Here is a 25,642-nt window from a genome sequence, read left to right on the forward strand (position 1 = left end):
AGTAAAGGGAAACGGCTTGATTTCTCTGACAGAGTATGTTTTTAGTTGGTTTATCAAATGTTCTGTCCAATTTTTTTATATTCATTGGTGTCCTTATTCATGTTGTTTTTGTCCACATGACTGTTGCAGTTATTTTTTCCAATATGCCATTTGGATCATTGGTTTTCGTTTGTGGTTGATTTCAAGTTCAAGCTTTTTGCGTTTATTGATTCCTTCTACGGTCCAGATTCTAATTACCAACGTTCAGTTCGTGGTCCTCTAGTAAGTAATTCTTGATTCCATGTTTTTTTCATCTTCTTCATACGTCTTCTGCATAATCTTTTTTTTAAGTTACTATCTTTTTGTTTATGGAACCTAGATTAAAAACTTCATTCTTCTATGGGAAAAGATCTGTCACACTAATGAGCCCAATTTCAATGTTTTCAAAGTTATGACTCCTCACATGCCACGGCAGGGGAATGCGTAAGTAATCCCATATTTTTTCATGAATTTTTATCTAGTCTGGTTCCTATCTATTTCAATTTTATAGATATTCTCATAGTTTAGTTGCTATGTAATCTTTTTTCATGCTAGTTGTACTACAGTCAATGACAACCTGCATTCTATGTAATCTTTTGATCAGTCATGATTGCGGCATTTTTCTGATGAAGTCTCTGGAACTTTTTGTTCCCACCAAGGACCTACGGAAAGAATTCAGTAAAGAAGACATCTTGCATCTTCGTATTCAGTTTGCAAATCTTCTATTCTTCCATGCTGGCAATAAAGCGAATCGCGGCTTAGTTACCAACTATTATGTTAAGGTACATTTCGTTTATATTTTTGCAAAATTTCTAGGGTTATAGCATCCCTTTTTAAAATTTTCTTTTCTCTATCTGTTTTTGTGGTTGCCAGGATGATTTCGTGCGCCAACTCAGTTGACTGGACTTTGGACTTTGTCTCAGTGTCAACCTAGCTCACTTTGGTCATTATGATTCTATATTTTTGTATTACAATGTTATATCATACTGTTTTGTTTCAACTCAGTTTGTATTCTAAATTTTACGAACATTTTAGTACTGTTAATTTTTGCACATTTGTCTATTTCTTTCGGTCCATTTTCTTTTTCACTTGCAGTGTAGTTGTGTTTAGTATCTGTTTAGTATCTGGGCGGGGTTTTGTTTTGATGTGTTAGGGGGGGTGGGTAACTCCGCCTACGCCAATCTTTTGAAGTGTAATCTTTATTTTATAAGTTGGCTAGCCGGTTCCAAGCCCGGGTTAAAGGAGGAGGATCCACTTTTGTTGTATATTTTTGCATGCTTTAATTATAATTCAGTTTTTGGTTTTCTTCAACCTTTTCTGCTTTTTTGTTCTTTTTGGTTGAAACCCTTGTCATTTTTTCGAAAAAGTGTTTGAATGACAATGTTAGTGGTGCATTGCTGAGTCGCTCATGTGCTAAGTGGCGGCCCCTTTTTTGTGACTGTTCTCTGTTCTTTTTGTATTTTTAAGTCCATCTTTTTTCAAAATTGATTACCTCAACTCAGTTTTACTAAGTATTTCTGTACTTTCTACATTATCCTCCATCCCCTGGACATCCTAAGCTAGGTCCATGTATTGTGCAAGTGGATACAGGCCTCTTGGGTGAGTTTCAGTGTTAGTGTTGCTATCGTGTTCGTGTTCATTTTAAGTATGACGATTTCCTCATACATATCAAACTGAAGTAAGTTGCTGCTGTAGGGTCAGAAGGTGTACCAAAATCATTTTAAGTATGACGATTTCCTCATACATATCAGTGCAGTATGAGATGTTGCTGCAGGGTCAGAAGGTGGACTCCCAGGTTGTGCTTATTTCTGCTCATTTTTCGTCTGTTTTTTGTTCAATTATGGTTCAGAGAAGGCTTCTCTTATTTTTTAGCACTAAAGAAACTAGTTTCCTTTTATTTTTGTTCTAGGTTCAGTATCGGGAGAACTTTGCAATGGTTGCTTACTTAACTGGCCAGATGCGCAACGATCCCATAAACCCATAAATATTCATTATACATATCTCAAACAGCGAGGAATAACAAGTAGATACAGATATCTTCTCAATCATCATGTTGTTTTTCATAAGATGATTCTGCCACACATAAATCCATGTTTTTACATATGAATAATACTATAAATAGTAGTAGGACACATATAATTTGTAGGATGTATAGTACATCTCAACACAATGAAGTACAATTGTTTTTTTTGTCATATCGCATGTTTCTTCTGTATCCTCTTTTTTAGCAACTTGGTGTAGGTTGGTTCACCGAAGAAGACATCGTGGGATGAATCATTTGTTGGTCCAACCCACTTTCATGTGCATCACGCTTTGTCTTTTTTGATTTACCTCGATCTCCTTGAGTGTCTGTATCTGCATAATCAAAAATAATGTCATTTTGATTGTTATGTCATAGTTATTGTTCTCTTATTCACGCAACAACAATTTATGCTTACCATCATTACCATTTTCTTTCTTCTTCCTTACTCTTTTCTTCTTTGGTAAATTGAATGTCAAATGCAGTTTATCACAATTTTTCTTTTATGTTTAGTAGAACCACAGTGGCTGCATGTGTAAAACTTGTTCTGCTTGATTCTTTCCTTTATAGTTAGCAGTCTAGGTCGGCCCTTTGTATCAACAACATCTGGGTCTAATAGTTGTATTGTTGGTGCACTTTCAGCTGTTGGGTCCAAGTTAACAACTGTTCTTACTGAACTATTCTGTCCCACTATTGAAACTTGTTCAGTTTCAGTGTCCATTCTTGCCATTTCTGCTTCTATCCTTGGAATATCTTGTAGCAAGTACTGGTACTTTCTCTTATTCTTAGAACCATTAGATGCCGTGTGTCTCAACAACCGTGAAAGTACATTAAATCTCAAAACTATGCTATCCTCATTTGGCGCTGCCACAGTATCATTGAATAGCTTTTTTTCTCTCTTGCGCCACCTCTCTATAATGTACTTATCAGGTATCTTTTCTACTTGTAGGTGCAGCATTATTTTCAATATATGAGAGCAGAGAAGACCGTCTTTTTGAAATTTACAACATATGCATGAGTATTCTTCTGTTTGTTCATTCACTTGAACCAGGTAATCTCTCTGTCTGTGCTCCTTTATTGGGTAATTTTTTGCCTGAAACACCCAGTATATTTTGCCTTTTGATTCTTCCCTGAGTTGTAGTCTTGTAACATCCTTTAGGAGTTTCTGGAATTTCCTAAATATGGATACATTGTATAGCTTATGTGCCTGCCTCTCAATGTAGTAATCAGTGATGAACTTTTTTTCATTCACTTTCTTGTTTATTGCATTATGATCCAGCTCATCCTCATTGGCATGCATGTTATCCATTATGCGCTGGTATTCCCTTAGGAAGCTTGTCATGCTGAATTGCGGACCTACTCCTTTTTTGAACAATGCATTTGTTCCCTCACTTCTAGCTGTTGTTTGGATGAATGGGAAGAACTTATCCTTGAAGTAAACAGGTACCCACCTGTGCTTACTTTTCCAAAGATCCTGAAATATTTTGACATGCTCTACATTATGCTCTTTTATCATTGCCTGCCATAGTGTTTCAAATTCATGGATTGTTAATGATTTGTCTATCATGTCCTGTAATTCCTCATATAGTCCTTCATTTGCTTGGAACATTGTCCCGCCTTTATCATCGATTTTCTTCTTGACATGGAACAAGCAACATCTGTGCACTGCTTCTTTGAAAATTGCTTTTATAGCATTCTCCATTCCTTTATCTTGGTCAGTTATAATAGTTTTTGGGCACTTTCCGCCCATTGCTTCCTTGAACTGTCTGAAACACCACTTGAAACCTTCCGCACTTTCATTTATTATGAATGCACATGCAAAAAGGTATGTTTTTCCATGTGGTGACACACCAACAAACGGGGCAAATGGGAGATTGTACTTGTTAGTAAGGAATGTAGTGTCAAAGCTGACACAATCTCCACATATGTCATAGTACAGTCTGGCCCTAGCATCTGCCCAAAATACACTCCGCACTTTGTTTTCACCATCCAAGTCAATGGCATGATGGAATCCTGGATTTTCTGCTTTTTTCTTTGAAAACCAATCAAGTACCTCCATCATGTCATTGTTACTGACTTCCCTGTTTATACTTGAGCTGTAGTTGCTGACCTTTCTTTTGTTGTATGGCAATTGTGCCATGCCTCCTCTGATGAATGCCAAAACTGCTACCATGTCCCGTGTAGGCATATTGCAATGTTTCATTGTTCTAATCATTTCCTTTTCACCATCCGACATGTATATGTGTGACCTGTAGAATCTGCTTTGAGGGCATAGTTCATGGTTGTGCAATAGATTGAGGCTTGTTATTGTCCACATCCCATGTTTCTCGCTGGCCACCATTTCAACCTTGCAGTTTGACTTGGCTATAACTGTGCTTTGTCTCTGTGCTACAATGTTGTCAGCCTCTGCCTGATTGTTTACCCCATATTTGTTGCATTTCATTGTGAACCTTATGACCTCATTGTTTCTATTTTTGCTTGTAGTACGATAAGATGATACACAACTGACGGAGAAGCCAACTACGTAAGCATACAAGTTGAAGAACTTTTGTGCTTCCTCTCTTGTCTGGAACTCCATGCCAACCTCAGGTATCAATTTGCTTGCACTGTGATTTTCGGTATCTTCATTTCTGGGAACTCCTTCTGCAGCTAGCGCTTCATTTGACATGAAATTGTTAATGTCTTCTGATGTCTACGTTCCCCCTCCTTTCCTGTAGACAGTGTTGGGCCTCCAAGAGCAGAGGTTTGTAGAACAGCAGCAAGTTTTCCCTTAAGTGGATCACCCAAGGTTTATCGAACTCAGGGAGGAAGAGGTCAAAGATATCCCTCTCATGCAACCCTGCAACCACAAAGCAAGAAGTCTCTTGTGTCCCCAACACACCTAATAGGTGCACTAGTTCGGCGAAGAGATAGTGAAATACAGGTGGTATGAATAAGTATGAGCAGTAGCAACGGTGCCAGAAAATAGCTTGCTGGCGTGTAGTTGATGGTGGTAGTATTGCAGCAGTAGTAACGCAAAGAAACAAGAAACAAGCAAAGTAGTAACTCAGCAGTATTTAGGAACAAGGCCTAGGGATTACACTTTCACTAGTGGACACTCTCAACATTGATCACATAACAGAATAGATAAATGCATACTCTACACTTTTGTTGGATGATGAACACATTGCGTAGGATTACACGAACCCTCAATGCCGGAGTTAACAAGCTCCACAATAATGCTCATGTTTAAGTAACCTTATAGTGTAAGATAGATCAATAGACTAAACCAAGTACTAACATAGCATGCACACTGTCACCTTCATGCATATGTAGGAGGAATAGATCACATCAATATTATCATAGCAATAGTTAACTTCGCAATCTACAAGAGATCATGATCATAGCATAAACCAAGTACTAACACGGTGCACACACTGTCACCTTTACACACGTGCAGGAGGAATAGAACTACTTTAATAACTTTGCTAGAGTAGCACATAGATAAATTGTGATACAAACTCATATGAATCTCAATCATGTAAAGCAGCTCATGAGATTATTGTATTGAGGTACATGGGAGAGATGAACCACATAGCTACCGGTACAGCCCCGAGCCTCGATGGAGAACTACTCCCTCCTCATGGGAGCAGCAGCGATGATGAAGATGGCGGTGGAGATGGCAGCGGTGTCGATGGAGGAGCCTTCCGGGGGCACTTCCCCGCTCCGGCAGCGTGCCAGAACAGAGACTCCTGTCCCCCAGATCTTGGCGTCGCGATGGCGGCGGCTCGAAGGTTTTCGTGGTTTTCGCCGAACGTATCGTGGTTTTTGATCCAGGGGCTTTAACTAGGCGAAGAGGCGGTGCAGGAGGGTCGAAGGGGCGACGACACCATAGGGCGGCGCGGCCAGGGCCTGGGCCGCGCCGGCCTATGGTCTGGGGCCCAGTGCCCCCTCTCTGGTCCTTCCCGGGTGTTCTGGATGCTTCCGGTGAAAATAGGAACTTGGGCGTTGATTTCGTCCGATTCCGAGAATATTTCGTTACTAGGATTTCTGAAACCAAAAACAGCAGAAAACAGGAACTGGCACTTCGGCATCTTGTTAATAGGTTAGTTCCAGAAAATGCACGAATATGACATAAAGTGTGCATAAAACATGTAGATAACATCAATAATGTGGCATGGAACATAAGAAATTATCGATACGTCGGAGACGTATCAGCATCCCCAAGCTTAGTTCTGCTCGTCCCGAGCAGGTAAAACGATAACACAGATAATTTCTGGAGTGACATGCCATCATAACCTTGATCATACTATTTGTAAAGCATATGTAGTGAACGCAGCGATCAAAACAATGTATATGACATGAGTAAACAAGTGAATCATAAAGCAAAGACTTTTCATGAATAGTACTTCGAGACAAGCATCAATGAGTCTTGCATAAGAGTTAACTCATAAAGCAATAATTTAAAGTAAAGGCATTGAAGCAACACAATGGAAGATTAAGTTTCAGCGGTTGCTTTCAACTTGTAACATGTATATCCCATGGATATTGTCAACATAGAGTAATATAATAAGTGCAATATGCAAGTATGTAGGAATCAATGCACAGTTCACACAAGTGTTTGCTTCTTGAGGTGGAGAGGAATAGGTGAACTGACTCAACAATAAAAGTAAAAGAATGGTCCTTCAAAGAGGAAAGCATCGATTGCTATATTTGTGCTAGAGCTTTGATTTTGAAAACATATAAAGAGCATAAAAGTAAAATTTTGAGAGGTGCTTGTTGTTGTCAACGAATGGTAGCGGCTACTCTAACCCCCTTGCCAGACAAACCTTCAAAGAGTGGCTCCCATTTTATTTTATTTTTGGATGGCACTCCTTCCAACCTTTCTTTCACAAACCATGGCTAACCGAATCCTCGGGTGCCTGCCAACAATCTCATACCATGAAGGAGTGCCTTTTTATTTTAGTTTTATTATGATGACACTCCTCCCAACCTTTGCTTACACAAGCCATGGCTAACCGAATCCTTCGGGTGCCGTCCAACAATCACATACCATGGAGGAGTGTCTATTTTTGTTAATTAATTTGGGACTGGGAATCCCATTGCCAGCTCTTTTTGCAAAATTATTGGATAAGCGGATGAAGCCACTAGTCCATTGGTGAAAGTTGCCCAGCAAGATTGAAAGATAAACACCACATTCTTCCTCATGAGCTATAAAACATTGACACAAATCAGGGGTGATAAATTTTGAATTGTTTAAAGGTAGCACTCAAGCAATTTACTTTGGAATGGCGGAGAAATACCATGTAGTAGGTAGGTATGGTGGACACAAATGGCATAGTGGTTGGCTCAAGGATTTTGGATGCATGAGAAGTATTCCCTCTCGATACAAGGTTTAGGCTAGCAAGGTTATTTGAAACAAACACAAGGATGAACCGGTGCAGCAAAACTCACATAAAAGACATATTGAAAACATTATAAGACTCTACACCGTCTTCCTTGTTGTTCAAACTCAATACTAGAAATTATCTAGACGTTAGAGAAACCAAATATGCAAACCAAATTTTAGCATGCTCTATGTATTTCTTCATTAATGGGTGCAAAGCATATGATGCAAGAGCTTAAACATGAGCACAACAATTGCCAAGTATCACATTACCCAAGACATTTATAGCAATTACTACATGTATCATTTTCCAATTCCAACCATATAACAATTTAACGAAGAAGAAACTTCGCCATGAATACTATGAGTAGAAACCAAGGACATACTTGTCCATATGCTACAGCGGAGCGTGTCTCTCTCCCATAAGGTGAATGCTAGGATCCATTTTATTCAAACAAAACAAAAACAAAAACAAACCGACGCTCCAAGAAAAGCACATAAGATGTGATGGAATAAAAATATAGTGTCAAGAGAAGGAACCTGATAATTTGTCGATGAAGAAGGGGATGCCTTGGGCATCCCCAAGCTTAGACGCTTGAGTCTTCTTGATATATGCAGGGGTGAACCACCGGGGCATCCCCAAGCTTAGAGCTTTCACTCTTCTTGATCATAGTATATCATCCTCCTCTCTTGACCCTTGAAAACTTCCTTCACACCAAACTTCTCATAAACTTCATTAGAGGGGTTAGTACATAATCAAAAACTCACATGTTCAGAGGTGACACAATCATTCTTAACACTTCTGGACATTGCTCAAAGCTACTGGAGTTTAATGGAACAAAGAAATCCATCCCACATAGCAAAAGAGGCAATGCGAAATAAAAGGCAGAATCTGTCAAAACAGAACAGTCCGTAAAGACGAATTTCTAATAAATACTTCTGTTGCTCAGATCAGAAAACTCAAAACTAACGAAAGTTGCGTACATATCTGAGAAACACGCACGTAAATTGGCATATTTTTCTGATTTTTCTACAGAGAGAAAATCCCAGATTCGTGACAGATAGAAATCTGTTTCTGCGCAGAAATCCAAATCTAGTATCAACCTTCGATTAGAGGCTTCACTTGGCACAACAAAACACAAAACTAAGATAAGGAGAGGTTGCTACAGTAGTAAACAACTTCCAAGACACAAATATAAAACAAAGTACTGTAGCAAAATAACACATGGGTTATCTCCCAAGAAGTTCTTTTCTTTATAGCCATTAAGATGGGCTCAGCAGTTTTAATGATGCACTCGCAAGAAATAGTATTTGAAGCAAAAGAGAGCATCAAGAGGCAAATACAAAACACATTTAAGTCTAACATGCTTCCTATGAAAGGGAATCTTGTAAAGAAACAAGTTCACGAAGAGCAAAGTAGCAAGCATAGGAAGATAAAACAAGTATAGCTTCAAAAATTTCAGCACATAGAGAGGTGTTTTAGTAACATGAAAATTTCTACAACCATATTTTCCTCTCTCATAATAATGTCCAGTAGCATCATGAGAAAACTCAACAATATAACTATCACATAAAGCATTCTTATCATGAGTCTCATGCATAAAATTATTACTCTCCACATAAGCATAATCAATTTTATTAGTAGTTGTAGTGGGAGCAAATTCAACAAAGTAGCTATCATTATTATTCTCATCAAGTGTAAGAGGCATAGTATAATCACAACAAAATTTACTCTCCATAGTAGGTGGCACCAAAAGACCAGTATCATTATAATCATCATAAATAGGAGGCAAAGTATCATCAAAGAAAATTTTCTCCTCAATGCTTGGGGGACTAAAAAGATCATGAAAACCAGCTTCCCCAAGCTTAGAACTTTCTATATTATTATCAACAATGGTGTTCAAAGCGTTCATACTAATATTACTACCAGCATGCAAATAAGATTCCATAGGTTTTTTAATTTTCGCATCAAACAATCCATGTTTTAAATCAGGAAATAGAGTAAGAAGATCATTCTTGTCCATTATGCCAAACTAGTGTAAACAAGAAACAAAAAGATGCAATTGCAGGATCTAAAGGAAATAGCTTCGAGTACTTACGACAGCGGAAAATAGCTTGGTAGCCGAGGTCCGGAGTGTGAGTACCTTTTACCTTTCCTCCCCGGCAACGGCGCCAGAAAAGTGCTTGATGTCTACGTTCCCCCTCCTTTCCTGTAGACAGTGTTGGGCCTCCAAGAGCAGAGGTTTGTAGAACAGCAGCAAGTTTTCCCTTAAGTGGATCACCCAAGGTTTATCGAACTCAGGGAGGAAGAGGTCAAAGATATCCCTCTCATGCAACCCTGCAACCACAAAGCAAGAAGTCTCTTGTGTCCCCAACACACCTAATAGGTGCACTAGTTCGGCGAAGAGATAGTGAAATACAGGTGGTATGAATAAGTATGAGCAGTAGCAACGGTGCCAGAAAATAGCTTGCTGGCGTGTAGTTGATGGTGGTAGTATTGCAGCAGTAGTAACGCAAAGAAACAAGAAACAAGCAGTAGTAACTCAGCAGTATTTAGGAACAAGGCCTAGGGATTACACTTTCACTAGTGGACACTCTCAACATTGATCACATAACAGAATAGATAAATGCATACTCTACACTTTTGTTGGATGATGAACACATTGCGAAGGATTACACGAACCCTCAATGCCGGAGTTAACAAGCTCCACAATAATGCTCATGTTTAAGTAACCTTATAGTGTAAGATAGATCAATAGACTAAACCAAGTACTAACATAGCATGCACACTGTCACCTTCATGCATATGTAGGAGGAATAGATCACATCAATATTATCATAGCAATAGTTAACTTCGCAATCTACAAGAGATCATGATCATAGCATAAACCAAGTACTAACACGGTGCACACACTGTCACCTTTACACACGTGCAGGAGGAATAGAACTACTTTAATAACTTTGCTAGAGTAGCACATAGATAAATTGTGATACAAACTCATATGAATCTCAATCATGTAAAGCAGCTCATGAGATTATTGTATTGAGGTACATGGGAGAGATGAACCACATAGCTACCGGTACAGCCCCGAGCCTCGATGGAGAACTACTCCCTCCTCATGGGAGCAGCAGCGGTGATGAAGATGGCGGTGGAGATGGCAGCGGTGTCGATGGAGGAGCCTTCCGGGGGCACTTCCCCGCTCAGGCAGCGTGCCGTAACGAGAGACTCCTGTCCCCGGATCTTGGCATCGCGATGGCGGCGGCTACCAAGGTTTCGTGGTTTTCGCCGAACGTATCGTGGTTTTTGATCCAGGGGCTTTATATAGGCGAAGAGGCGGCGCAGGAGGGTCGAAGGGCGACGACACCATAGGGCGGCGCGGCCAGGGCCCTGGGCCGCGCCGGCCTATGGTCCTGGGGGCCCTTTGGGCCCCCTCTGGTCCTTCCCGGGTGTTCTGGATGCTTCCGGTGAAAATAGGAACTTGGGCGTTGATTTCGTCCGATTCCGAGAATATTTCGTTACTAGGATTTCTGAAACCAAAAACAGAAGAAAACAGGAACTGGCACTTCGGCATCTTGTTAATAGGTTAGTTCCAGAAAATGCACGAATATGACATAAAGTGTGCATAAAACATGTAGATAACATCAATAATGTGGCATGGAACATAAGAAATTATCGATACGTCGGAGACGTATCATCTTCTTCAGTTAAATTTTCATTTTCTTCCGGATTATGTCGGTTGTCATTGCTTGCACTTGTGGATGCCTTGTCATGTGATCCCCCAGCTTTAGTTTGTTATTGATTGTCTATTGTTCCAGCATCATATACCTGCATGTAATGTATTTTTTTCAATAAATATAAATTGAAAGTGTACAATGTATATATGATTTGGTTCTTATTTTTTTTGTACCTCGTCTAGCTGTATGTCGTTGAACATGCTGACATCCCATGGATTATCCTCTTCGTCTCCGAGCATTGTAGCAGAAGAATCTTTAATGTTATCCTTCATATTCAGCATACACATAAATATGACAGATTAGATTTTATTAGAAGCAACTATGAATTTTTTGAAACTTGTGTTTTTCCTGATTAGTATTGTAATACCTGCTCATCTTGTTTTTCATACACTGCAGGATGTGTTATATCACCAAGTAGCAGACCTGTGTAAGTGAATCCTTCCTGTAAGAAGAAGTCGTCGTTCATAGCAATTGATGTTTTGTAGCTTCCCGATCCCGTCATAGATTCTTTCTGCATATAGACATATTTATATATAATATCAATTGAGTAGAAACAAAGGAAACAAAGAAATAGAAACAGATATAATTTTTAGTCTCTGTCCTTCAGAATTCAGTCTTCGGTTTCATTTGCTTAGCTCAGTCCCCAGTCTTCATTTTTAAGTATATTTTCTTATCTCAGTCCTCAGTCTTCAGTTACTCGCTGATTCTTCATTCTTTGTTCGTCATTCTTCATTTTCTTAGCTCAGTCCTTAGTATATTATTTATCTGTGAATCTCAGTCTTCATTTTAAAGTCTATTTTCTTATCTCAGTCTTCAGTCTTCAGTTACTCGTTGATTCTTCATTCTCTGTTCCTCATTCTTCATGCCTCATTACTTGTCACTTATTCATGAATTATTTGCTTTTCTCAGTTTTAGTCTAAGTTTTATTCTTCAGTTTCTCGCTCATTCTCCGTTTCTCAGTTTTGCAGTTTCATTAGTTTTGCATTGTCATTCTTCATTCTTTGTTAGTTTTATTCAGTTTTATCTCAGTTTTATTCCTCATTTAGAGCAGTGGCATACTGTCTATTCAGTTTTCAATCATCTTCAGTTTCTAGTCCCTGAGTTTCTCAGTCCCTCAGTTTTAGTCTAAGTTTTATTCTTCAGTTTCTCGCTCATTCTCCGTTTCTCAGTTTTGCAGTTTCATTATTCAGTTTTTGTTTAAGATCAGTGTCAAGTCTTCATTTACTCGCTCATTCTCCGTTTCTCGGTTTTTATTGTCACTTATTCTTTAATTCTTCAGTTTGTCGCTCATTCTTTAGGTCATTCTCCATCCCTCAGTTTTGCATTGTCATTCTTCATTCTTTGTTAGTTTTATTCAGTTTTATTCCTCATTTATAGCAGCGGCATACTGTCTATTTAGTTTTCAATCATCTTCAGTTTCTAGTCCCTTAGTTTCTCAGTCCCTCATTTAGAGCAGCGGCATTCTCTCGGTCCCTCAGTTTTCAGTCTTTCGGTCTTCTTTGTTTAGTATTTTATTTCCTCAGCTTCATGTCTTTCATTTTTCTTCGCCACGTTTTTTTATTTCCTCAGCTACTTAGCTGCTTGAGCAGTGGCATTGTATCTTTTTATTGTCTCAAACTCTATGTTTACATTTCGTACCAGATCCACTCAGACCTACGGCTGCAGTTGCTTGTCTCCATCCGTGCGCCAACAGGACCCATTGCAGCCCTCCTCAAGGTAGCTCTCTCTCCGATGCTCTCAGTCTCTGTTTTTGTCTCTCATTCTCCACTACAGACATGCATCCAGACAACATGTTATGTCTCAGTACACTAGTTATTTTGGTTTCAGTTTTTTCTTTGTCTCAGTACGCTACCTCCATCTTTGATTTCTCCATCTATAATTTCTAGATCAGCTTACTAAGCATAGAAGACTATTTGTCTCAGTCCTATCCTATATTAAGTGTTTCTCTCTTTCGGTGTATTTATCTCAGTTCTTAGTCTGTCATTATTCGTTAATCAGTCATTATTCATTAGAATAGCAACACTTCTTTGTTTAGCTTCTACCAAGACCAGGCGACATTATTCTTCGATTTTTAAGCTGAATTTTTTTTGACCTCTGCTTATTTTGCATTCAGATGAAACAGAGCAGAGAACACGAAGAACTGGCTCATAGGCAGGAAAGGCTTGATCATCGCTATTATCATGATGATCTTGGCCTTCATCCTCATTACTTCTTAATCTACAGATAAGAGACTTGTGAATTTAGCTTCAGTTTGTTTCAGTCCTTATTCTGCTTCTTCTATCTAAGTCTTTTCCTCCTTTTCCATAGACGAATAAGTTAGTCTTTAACCATAGCTTTTCTCCTTTTCCAAATTTCTCTGTAAATATTCTTACTCTTTTATTCTTTTGCAGGGACAAGGAGTATTCCTAGGAAAAGGAGAAGCATGAAGAAGACGTAGTGCCCGCTCCTAGTCCATCTAGTAGACACCAATGGCTTTTTTTCTCCGTCCCTCTGTTTTTTGCAGTGTCATTCTTGAGTCATGTTGGCCAGGTACGTTATATGTAGCACAACACAAAGGTGAGAGGTTAATCCTAGGCCTGTTGTTGTTTTGGTTGTAAGTTAACTAAAATGAGAATGTCCCTGTACACACAACATATGGGATATCCCTGTACACACAACAGATGGTGGTTTTATCTCTGCCATCTCATTTCCTATTTCTTATCTAAACTCTCTCCGTTTTGTCTTTGTGCACACAGTTCATCTTTTCTTAAGTTTATTTTCATTTTTTCTTGCAGAAAATGCAGGGCATTACAAGATGCTAGAGTGCAAATAAAATTCACCAATGTTTTTCTTTTTTGGCAATGTTTTTCAGGTGAGAAAGTGCTTCGCCCTTATCTACTATCAGTCAAGTTTCCGGTTGTTCCTAGCTTCATGTACACGGTTGTTTCTCAGTGTTGTTTTATTAGCCTCAGATTTTTTTATTAATGTAGCTGCTGTTTGTGTGTTGTTTTGGAGATTTCTACAAGCTGGCCGGAGCGCACTGGACCTGCTGTGCCGAGAACCTGGGCCTGGAGAAGGGATACGTCAAACACATACGCGGTAGTCTCTTCTTTTGTTTCTTTCTTTCCCGCACCGTCAAACACATATGCGGGAGGAGATCCAAAGGGCTCCCCAGCATCATTTTTGTTCTTCAGTTTAATCATTGTTCTCCAAAGTCTAAATAGGCTTTCTGTTTATTCAGTTTTCCTTTTCTTAGTTTGCAATTCACTTATTTTCAGATATTGGAAGGCTTTCATTGTTGCCAGAGAATGGAGAATGTGCAGTATGATAACCAAAGTGAGTGGTCCTATGCTTTTTGTTGTTGTTTTTAATCATGTCATTCAGTGCATTGGACAAAATGGTAATCAGATATGTCTTGAGTTCAGTTTCCATGAGGATATGGACGCCATGATTTGAATCTTGAACTAGTTAGTTGTCAACCCCATGTGCTGACTTGTGTTATCTTTCAATTTTGATTTGAGCAAGTCAGTTTCTGGTTTGGTCAGGTACATGATTTTGATCAAGAAACACAGTTGCACTAAAACAGAGGAGATGTATGAAGAGGAGGTGGAGACACACCTGTGCTGAGACGGGAGGAGATCCAAAGGCCTTCCCAGCAGCATCGTTCTCCATGTCCACGTAGGTCCCTCCCTGCTCGTTGCCATCCATGTTTCTTTCGATCTATCTTGTTCTTGCCCTCTATTCTTCCAGATCTATTTTCCCCCTTCCTTTTCTTGATCGCGTTTTCCCGGCGGCCTGGGCGTCGACAATGTATTTTCTAGATACTTTACGTGAGGAGGAAGAAGGAGAAGAAATGTGACGTGGAGACGTAGTTGTTAGATTTGTTCTACAAGGCCTAGTTCTGGCCGTAGAAGCTACAGCCGGACTGAAAAAACCAGAAAAAAACCGGACTGATGTTTTTGGGCCAGACTGAGTGGTGAATGAAAATGGACTGAAAGGGACTGAACGTGGGAACGCAATTGGGCTGGGGAAATCTGACTTGAATCCAATTGCATTTTCAGCTAGATGATGATTAGACACTCCCTAAAAGAAAGAGAAATTAATTACTTAATACAAACCTTGACTGGATAATAGATTAGTTTCTGGCAAAGTATTTGAAACAAATCCTTCAACTACATCTTCTACAGAATAACTATCAGAGACCTCTGCATTAGAGATAGCTATATTGAGTAAACCATCGTTAAACTCGTTAACTCTTTCACTGGTTCTTACTACACAACAAAAGAAGAATCAGGTTACTTTTACAAAAAGAAAAGACCTACAGAGTAGATATTATAGATATGAAATGCAAAATAAAACATGCACATTATCGGTGTGAAAAAGGAAAGTGTAATGTAAGCTCATATACAGAAACAGCTCAGCACAAATTTGTGAAACCTGCTATTGACCTACAACAAATGCTGAAACGAAGCCGCCAAACGCTTCGCCCTCCTCGCGTCGCCCCCTCCTGGCAACCGAAGAGGCGAAACCCTAGCCCCGCGCCACCGCCGCTCCCCTACCCACTCCCCCCTCCTCATCGCCCCATAGACGCTGCTGAGCTTGTCTCACGTCGCCGGTGAAGGGGGCGGCGGGGATCTGAGCTCTCGCGCCCCGCACAGTGTGTAGGTGGAGGATCGCCGCGCCGGGATCGACTTGACCGAGGCGGCGGCGCTGCAGTCTCCTCTTACTCCGATGGCCGGCGGCCTGAGGTAAGAGAGATCTCGGCGGTTTTCTTCCTTGGTGGGGGCTCCAGATACCAGGGCGGCGGCCCTGGGCTGGTGGGCGGCGTCGTCTCTCCAGCGGGGTGGCGCGCGCGTGGGTGCTGACCGCCGTGCTCGGCTGCGGGGGCAGAGGCTCGGTGGAAGTTGTTGGTCTGGCGTGCTGATCTCTCTGGCGTTGCGCTCACCAGATCTGAAGGCCATACTTTTGCTGCCAGTTCTGTGGTCGCGCCGATCGCGGGAGCTCAACTGGGTGCGTCTCGGTGGGTTGTCGGGCGGGGGCCTCCGGGAGAAATCCCTGGCCAGAGGCCACGACGGCGGTGACGCCTGCGGGCATCACTCCCTCGCTGGAGGCGCGGTCGAGGTGGTTCCCCTCCCCCTACCAATCCCTTGTGCCCGGGTGAAAACCCAATTCCCCCTCGGAATGGGCGGCGTCTACGCCTCTGGCGTGGTGCCTTTCTTAAAGGCGCCGCTTTGGGTAAAGGGGGCAGTGTGATGTTGGTCCATCTTGGAGGCAGTGGCTGGCATGTTTCTTTTGTAGCGTTCTTCTTCGGTTCTCCGGCGAGGGCGCCTTCGTTTGAGCGGCTGTTCCTTCGTGGCACCATTAGCTTGCGTCAGGCCGGGCGAGTTCTCATGTCCGGCGGTGGTGTTAGAATCGTGATGCTCTCGGCTGTTCTTGGTGGCCTAACCTGGCCTCTGCTCTTTGGTCTCAGTGTCCCTGTCTTCCGTTCGAGCTCTAGGGTGAGCGACTCCGGCTGGCGGTACGGCGCCCTTCGATCCAGGGTGAGGGAGCAGGGGCTTCCTTCGGCTTCGGAGACGGACCACGACCTTTGTCCATTTGATGTACGTGCATGACGGTTCTCCTCCTCGACGACGAGCCCCTTCCGAGTGTTAATTGCTGCTGCTCCAAGTGTAGGGCTTTGCCTTGGTGGCTGGGGACTCTGACGATCAAGCTATGTGTCGTGTTTTCGGTGTGTACTTGTGTGTGTCGGTGTCTTGTAAGCTGTTCTATCAGCATCCTGTAATTCTGTGCCGTTCGTGGCTTTATTAATCTAAAGCTGGGCTTAGGCCTTCTATTTAAATGCCCGGCGTTGGAGTGAAGCTATATTGGGTGTGAGATGTTGGGATCAACGGCTGGCCACGGAATAAGCCTAGGGGAACCTCGAAACAGTACACATCCTAGCGAATTTGCACCGCCCACACCCCCAAATTCATCCGAAAAGACCCTAATCAGAACGAATCTTGTAGTGCACATATGGGAAGAAGAAGGGAACTATACTGACCTTCAACCGCCATGGATGGGGAGGAATGAAGTAGAGCCTGATGGCGTGTAACTCACACGTTCGTTGGGAACCCCAAGAGGAAGGTATGATGCGCACAGCAGCAAGTTTTCCCTCAGAAAGAAACCAAGGTTTATCGAACCAGGAGGAGCCAAGAAGCACGTTGAAGGTTGATGGCGGCGGGATGTAGTGCGGCGCAACACCAGGGATTCCGGCGCCAACGTGGAACCTGCACAACACAACCAAAGTACTTTGTCCCAACGAAACAGTGAGGTTGTCAATCTCACCGGCTTGCTGTAACAAAGGATTAACCGTATTGTGTGGAAGATGATTGTTTGCAGAAAACAGTAAAACAATATTGCAGTAGATTGTATTTCAGTAAAGAGAATTGGACCGGGGTCCACAGTTCACTAGAGATGTCTCTCCCATAAGACAAACAGCATGTTGGGTGAACAAATTACAGTTGGGCAATTGACAAATAAAGAGGGCATGACCATGCACATACATATCATGATGAGTATAGTGAGATTTAATTGGGCATTACGACAAAGTACATAGACCGCCATCCAACTGCATCTATGCCTAAAAAGTCCACCTTCAGGTTATCATCCGAACCCCCTCCAGTATTAAGTTGCAAAGCAACAGACAATTGCATTAAGTATGGTGCGTAATGTAATCAACAACTACATCCTTAGACATAGCATCAATGTTTTATCCCTAGTGGCAACAACACAACACAACCTTAGAACTTTCTGTCCTTTGTCCCAGTGTCAATGCAGGCATGAACCCACTATCGAGCATAAATACTCCCTCTTGGAGTTACAAGCATCTACTTGGCCAGAGCATCTACTAGTAACGGAGAGCATGCAAGATCATAAACAACACATAGATATAACTTTGATAATCAACATAACAAGTATTCTCTATTCGTCGGATCCCAACAAACGCAACATATAGAATTACAGATAGATGATCTTGATCATGTTAGGCAGCTCACAAGATCCGACAATGATAGCACAATGGGGAGAAGACAACCATCTAGCTACTGCTATGGACCCATAGTCCAGGGGTAGACTACTCACACATCACACCGGAGGCGACCATGGCGGCGTAGAGTCCTCCGGGAGATGATTCCCCTCTCCAGCAGGGTGCCGGAGGCGATCTCCTGGATCCCCCGAGATGGGATCGGCGTTGGCGGCGTCTCTGGAAGGTTTTCCGTATCGTGGCTCTCGGTACTGGGGGTTTCGTCGCGGAGGCTTTAAGTAGGCGGAAGGGCAAGTCAGGAGGGGGCACAGGGGCCCCACACCATAGGCCGGCGCGGCCAAGGGGGGGCCGCGCCGCCCTAGGGTTTGGGCACCCTGTGGCCCCACTTCGTTTCGTCTTCGGACTTCTGGAAGCTTCGTGGCAAAATAGGCCCCTGGGCGTTGATTTCGTCAATTCGAGAATATTTCCTTACTAGGATTTCTGAAACCAAAAACAGCAGAAACAAAGAATCGCACTTCGGCATCTTGTTAATAGGTTAGTTCCAGAAAATGCACGAATATGACATAAAGTGTGCATAAAACATGTAGATAACATCAATAATGTGGCATGAAACATAAGAAATTATCGATACGTCGGAGACGTATCAGCATCCCCAAGCTTAGTTCTGCTCGTCCCGAGCAGGTAAAACGATAACACAGATAATTTCTGGAGTGACATGCCATCATAATCTTGATCATACTATTTGTAAAGCATATGTAGTGAATGCAGCGATCAAAACAATGTATATGACGTGAGTAAACAAGTGAATCATAAAGCAAAGACTTTTCATGAATAGCACTTCAAGACAAGCATCAATAAGTCTTGCATAAGAGTTAACTCATAAAGCAATAATTCAAAGTAAAGGTATTGAAGCAACACAAAAGAAGATTAAGTCTCAGCAGTTGCTTTCAACTTGTAACATGTATATCTCATGGATATTGTGAACATAGAGTAATATAATAAGTGCAATATGCAAATATGTAGGAATCAATGCACAGTTCACACAAGTGTTTGCTTCTTGAGGTGGAGAGAAATAGGTGAACTGACTCAACATTGAAAGTAAAAGAATTGTCCTCCATAGAGGAAAAGCATCGATTGCTATATTTGTGCTAGAGCTTTGATTTTGAAAACATATAGAGAGCATAAAAAAGTAAAATTTTGAGAGGTGTTTGTTGTTGTCAACGAATGGTAATGGGTACACTAACTAACTCGCCAACCGGACTTTCAAGAGCGGCTCCCATGAATTTTTATTTTTGTGTGGCACTCCTTCCAACCTTTCTTTCACAAACCATGGTTAACCGAATCCTCGGGTGCCTGCCAACAATCTCATACCATGAAGGAGTGCCTTTTTATTTTAGTTTTATTATGATGATGACACTCCTCCCAACCTTTGCTTACACAAGCCATGGCTAACCGAATCCTTCGGGTGCCGTCCAACAATCACATACCATGGAGGAGTGTCTATTTTTTTGTTAATTAATTTGGGACTGGGAATCCCATTGCCAGCTCTTTTTGCAAAATTATTGGATAAGCGGATGTGCCACTAGTCCATATGAGAGTCCGTCAAAAGTAAATGACAAGGTTGAAAGCTAAACACCACATACTTCCTCATGAGCTATAAAACATTGACACAAATCAGAGGTGATAAATTTTGAATTGTTTAAAGGTAGCACTCAAGCAATTTACTTTGGAATGGCGGAAAATACCATGTAGTAGGTAGGTATGGTGGACACAAATGGCATAGTGATTGGCTCAAGTATTTTGGATGCATGAGAAGTATTCCCTCTCGATACAAGGTTTAGGCTAGCAAGGCTTATTTGAAACAAACACAAGGATGAACCGGTGCAGCAAAACTCACATAAAAGACATATTGAAAACATTATAAGACTCTACACCGTCTTCCTTGTTGTTCAAACTCAATACTAGAAATTATCTAGACGTTAGAGAAACCAAATATGCAAACCAAATTTTAGCATGCTCTATGTATTTCTTCATTAATGGGTGCAAAGCATATGATGCAAGAGCTTAATCATGAGCACAACAATTGCCAAGTATCACATTACCCAAGACATTAATAGCAATTACTACATGTATCATTTTCCAATTCCAACCATATAACAATTTAACGAAGAAGAAACTTCGCCATGAATACTATGAGTAGAAACCAAGGACATACTTGTCCATATGCTACAGCGGAGCGTGTCTCTCTCCCATAAAGTGAATGCTAGGATCCATTTTATTCAAACAAAACAAAAAACAAAAACAAACCGACGCTCCAAGCAAAACACATAAGATGTGATGGAATAAAAATATAGTTTCAAGGGAGGAACCTGATAATTTGTCGATGAAGAAGGGGATGCCTTGGGCATCCCCAAGCTTAGACGCTTGAGTCTTCTTAATATATGCAGGGGTGAACCACCGGGGCATCCCCAAGCTTAGAGCTTTCACTCTCCTTGATCATGTTGCATCATACTCCTCTCTTGATCCTTGAAAACTTCCTCCACACCAAACTCGAAACAACTCATTAGAGGGTTAGTGCATAATAAAAATTAACATATTCAGAGGTGACACAATCATTCTTAACACTTCTGGACATTGCATAATGCTACTGGACATTAGTGGATCAAAGAAATTCATCCAACATAGCAAAAGAGGCAATGCGAAATAAAAGGCACAATCTGTCAAAACAGAACAGTTCGTATTGACGAATTTTAAAATGGTACCAGACTTACTCAAATGAAAATGCTCAAATTGAATGAAAGTTGCGTACATATCTGAGGATCACTCACGTAAATTGGCATAATTTTCTGAGTTACCTACAGGGGAAAACAGCCCAGATTCGTGACAGCAAAGAAATCTGTTTCTGCGCAGTAATCCAAATCTAGTACTTACTTTTCTATCAACGGCTTAACTTGGCACAATAAAACACTAAACTAAGATAAGGATAGGTTGCTACAGTAGTAAACAACTTCCAAGACACAAAATAAAAACAAAGTACTGTAGGTAAAAACATGGGTTGTCTCCCATAAGCGCTTTTCTTTAACGCCTTTCAGCTAGGCGCAGAAAGTGTGTATCAAGTATTATCGAGAGACGAAGTGTCAACATCATAATTTGTTCTAATAATAGAATCAAAAGGTAACTTCATTCTCTTTCTAGGGAAGTGTTCCATACCTTTCTTGAGAGGAAATTGATATTTTATATTACCTTCCTTCATATCAATAATAGCACCAACAGTTCGAAGAAAAGGTCTTTCCAATATAATGGGACAAGATGCATTGCATTCAATATCCAAGACAACAAAATCAACGGGAACAAGGTTATTGTTAACGGTAATGCGAACATTATCAACTTTACCCAAAGGTTTCTTTGTAGAATGATCAGCAAGATTAACATCCAAATAACAATTTTTCAGCGGTGGCAAGTCAAGCATATTATAAATTTTCTTAGGCATAACCGAAATACTTGCACCAAGATCACATAAAGCATTACAATCAAAATCTTTAACCTTCATCTTAATGATGGGCTCCCAACCATCCTCTAGCTTTTTAGGAATAGAGGCTTCACGCTCTAGTTTCTCTTCCCTAGCTTTTATGAGAGCATTTGTAATATGATGTGTAAAAGCCAAAATTATAGCACTAGCATTAGGACTTTTAGCAAGTTTTTGCAAGAACTTTATAACTTCAGAGATGTGGCAATCATCAAAATTCAAACCATTATACTCTAAAGCAATGGGATCATCATCCCCAATGTTGGAAAAAATTTCAGCAGCTTTATCACAGGCAGTTTCAGCAGTTTTAGCAGTTTCAGGCAGTTTTTCGCGCTTTGCATTAGAAGTAGAAACATTGCTAACACCAATTCTTTTATTATTAATAGTAGGAGGTGCAGCAACATGTGTAGCATTAGCATTACTAGTGGTGGTAATAGTCCAAACTTTAGCTACATTCTTTTCTTTAGCTAGTTTTTCATTTTCTTCTCTATCCCACCTAGCACGCAGTTCAGCCATTAATCTTATATTCTCATTAATTCTAACTTGGATGGCATTTGCTGTAGTAACAATTTTATTATGATGATTCTCATTAGGCATAACTTTCGATTTCAAAAGATCAACATCAGCAGCAAGACTATCGACTTTAGAAGCAAGTATATCAATTTTCCCAAGCTTTTCTTCAACAGATTTGTTAAAAGCAATTTGTGTACTAATAAATTCTTTAAGCATGGCTTCAAGTCCAGGGGGTGAATTCCTATTATTGTTGTAAGAATTCCCATAAGAATTACCATAGCCGTTGCCATTATTATAAGGATATGGCCTATAGTTGTTACTAGAATTGTTCCGGTAAGCATTGTTGTTGAAATTATTATTTTTAATGAAGTTTACATCAACATGTTCTTCTTGTGCAACCAATGAAGCTAATGGAACATTATTAGGATCAATATTAGTCCTATCATTCACAAGCATAGACATAATAGCATCAATCTTATCACTCAAGGAAGAGGTTTCTTCGACAGAATTTACCTTCTTACCTTGTGGAGCTCTTTCCGTGTGCCATTCAGAGTAGTTGATCATCATATTATCAAGAAGCTTTGTTGCTTCACCAAGAGTGATGGACATAAAGGTACCTCCAGCAGCTGAATCCAATAAATTCCGCGAAGAAAAATTTAGTCCTGCATAGAAGGTTTGGATGATCATCCAAGTAGTCAGTCCATGGGTTGGGCAATTTTTAACCAGAGATTTCATTCTTTCCCAAGCTTGAGCAACATGTTCAGTATCTAATTGTTTAAAATTCATTATGCTACTCCTCAAAGATATAATTTTAGCAGGGGGATAATATCTACCAATAAAAGCATCCTTGCATTTAGTCCATGAATCAATACTATTCTTAGGCAGAGATAGCAACCAATCTTTAGCTCTTCCTCTTAATGAGAAAGGGAACAATTTTAGTTTTATAATGTCACCATCTACATCTTTATATTTTTGCATTTCACATAGTTCAACAAAATTATTAAGATGGGCAGCAACATCATCAGAACTAACACCAGAAAATTGCTCTCGCATAACAAGATTTAATAAAGCAGGTTTAATTTCAAAGAATTCTGCTGTAGTAGCAGGTGGAGCAATAGGTGTGCATAAGAAATCATTATTATTTGTGGTTGTGAAGTCACACAACTTAGTATTTTTAGCGTTGGCCATTTTAGCAACAGTAAATAAAGCAAACTAGATAAAGTAAATGCAAGTAAACTAATTTTTTTGTGTTTTTGATATAGCAAACAAGATAGCAAATAAAGTAAAACTAGCAACTAATTTTTTTGTATTTTGATTTAGTGCAGCAAACAAAGTAGTAAATAAAGCTAAGCAAGACAAAAACAAAGTAAAGAGATTGAGAAGTGGAGACTCCCCTTGCAGCGTGTCTTGATCTCCCCGGCAACGGCGCCAGAAATTTAGCTTGATGGCGTGTAACTCACACGTTCGTTGGGACCCCAAGAGGAAGGTATGATGCGCACAGCAGCAAGTTTTTCCTCAGAAAGAAACCAAGGTTTATCGAACCAGGAGGAGCCAAGAAGCACGTTGAAAGTTGATAGCGGCGGGATGTAGTGCGGCGCAACACCAGGGATTCCGGCGCCAACGTGGAACCTGCACAACACAACCAAAGTACTTTGTCCCAACGAAACAGTGAGGTTGTCAATCTCACCGGCTTGCTGTAACAAAGGATTAACCGTATTGTGTGGAAGATGATTGTTTGCAGAAAACAAGAAACAAAGATTGCAAGAGATTGTATTTCAGTAAAGAGAATTGGACCGGGGTCCACAGTTCACTAGAGGTGTCTCTCCCATAAGACAAACAGCATGTTGGGTGAACAAATTACAGTTGGGCAATTGACAAATAAAGAGGGCATGACCATGCACATACATATCATGATGAGTATAGTGAGATTTAATTGGGCATTACGATAAAGTACATAGACCGCCATCCAACTGCATCTATGCCTAAAAAGTCCACCTTCAGGTTATCATCCGAACCCCCTCCAGTATTAAGTTGCAAAGCAACAGACAATTGCATTAAGTATGGTGCGTAATGTAATCAACAACTACATCCTTAGACATAGCATCAATGTTTTATCCCTAGTGGCAACAGCACAACACAACCTTAGAACTTTCTCACCTTGTCCCAGTGTCAATGCGAGGCATGAACCCACTATCGAGCATAAATACTCCCTCTTGGAGTTACAAGCATCTACTTGGCCAGAGCATCTACTAGTAACGGAGAGCATGCAAGATCATAAACAACACATAGATATAACTTTGATAATCAACATAACAAGTATTCTCTATTCATCGGATCCCAACAAACGCAACATATAGAATTACAGATAGATGATCTTGATCATGTTAGGCAGCTCACAAGATCCGACAATGATAGCACAATGGGGAGAAGACAACCATCTAGCTACTGCTATGGACCCATAGTCCAGGGGTAGACTACTCACACATCACACCGGAGGCGACCATGGCGGCGTAGAGTCCTCCGGGAGATGATTCCCCTCTCCGGCAGGGTGCCGGAGGCGATCTCCTGGATCCCCCGAGATGGGATCGGCGTTGGCGGCGTCTCTGGAAGGTTTTCCGTATCGTGGCTCTCGGTACTGGGGGTTTCGTCACGGAGGCTTTAAGTAGGCGGAAGGGCAAGTCAGGAGGGGGCACAGGGGCCCCACACCATAGGCCGGCGCGGCCAAGGGGGGGGCCGCGCCGCCCTAGGGTTTGGGCACCCTGTGGCCCCACTTCGTTTCGTCTTCGGACTTCTGGAAGCTTCGTGGCAAAATAGGCCCCTGGGCGTTGATTTCGTCCAATTCCGAGAATATTTCCTTACTAGGATTTCTGAAACCAAAAACAGCAGAAAACATCAACTGGCACTTCGGCATCTTGTTAATAGGTTAGTTCCAGAAAATGCACGAATATGACATAAAGTGTGCATAAAACATGTAGATAACATCAATAATGTGGCATGGAACATAAGAAATTATCGATACGTCGGAGACGTATCAGAGCCCCAAGGAACCAGTACTCCAGCGAAGAGAAATCAGAACTCGGGCGAAGAAGGGGCGGATGCGGAGGAACAAACTGGGCGGAAGAATCGGGTGAGGAAGACTCGGTCGCTCAGCGGCGGAGATCGGGAAGAATAAGAATACTAGCGAGATATTGGGCCGGCCGAAAAGGTACGTGGGGGTGTGCGGCACTCCGTATACATCGACCCGACCTGGTCGGTGTATAGGATCCGCCCCTCCCCTCCACTCCGTTTTCTCTAATGGCATCTCCAGCGGCGCGACGCATTTCGGATGCCTAAATTGTCTGCTGGCGTCCGTTTGCGTCGCCTGGCGGACGCCAAAATGATCGCGAGGGACGAAATGTCCGTTTGCGTCGGGGGCTACCTCCAGCGGTCCGACGCATTTTGGACATGCAAGTGTTTTTTTTGTGC

The 25,642-nt window shown here is 41.2% G+C and overlaps 2 protein-coding genes across 2 annotated transcripts; both read right to left on the bottom strand.

The window, feature by feature from the left end:
• Window positions 1-2,513: 2,513 nt before the first annotated feature.
• On the bottom strand, window positions 2,514-4,706 carry LOC127319655 (protein FAR1-RELATED SEQUENCE 5-like). Its single transcript, XM_051349625.1, has one exon. The coding sequence runs from the start codon at window positions 4,704-4,706 to the stop codon at window positions 2,514-2,516; it is 2,193 nt and encodes a 730-aa protein (XP_051205585.1).
• A 6,145-nt stretch (window positions 4,707-10,851) lies between these two features.
• Window positions 10,852-14,904, bottom strand: LOC127319691 (uncharacterized). The gene is made up of 4 exons (XM_051349658.2): window positions 14,736-14,904; window positions 11,506-11,649; window positions 11,312-11,404; window positions 10,852-11,229 (listed from the first exon to the last, which is right to left on the bottom strand). The coding sequence occupies exons 1-4, from the start codon at window positions 14,823-14,825 to the stop codon at window positions 11,197-11,199; spliced, it is 360 nt and encodes a 119-aa protein (XP_051205618.1). The 5' UTR covers window positions 14,826-14,904; the 3' UTR covers window positions 10,852-11,196.
• Window positions 14,905-25,642: the final 10,738 nt, after the last annotated feature.

Source organism: Lolium perenne, chromosome 4 (assembly GCF_019359855.2).
Source record: "Lolium perenne isolate Kyuss_39 chromosome 4, Kyuss_2.0, whole genome shotgun sequence".
Taxonomy (NCBI): domain Eukaryota; kingdom Viridiplantae; phylum Streptophyta; class Magnoliopsida; order Poales; family Poaceae; genus Lolium; species Lolium perenne.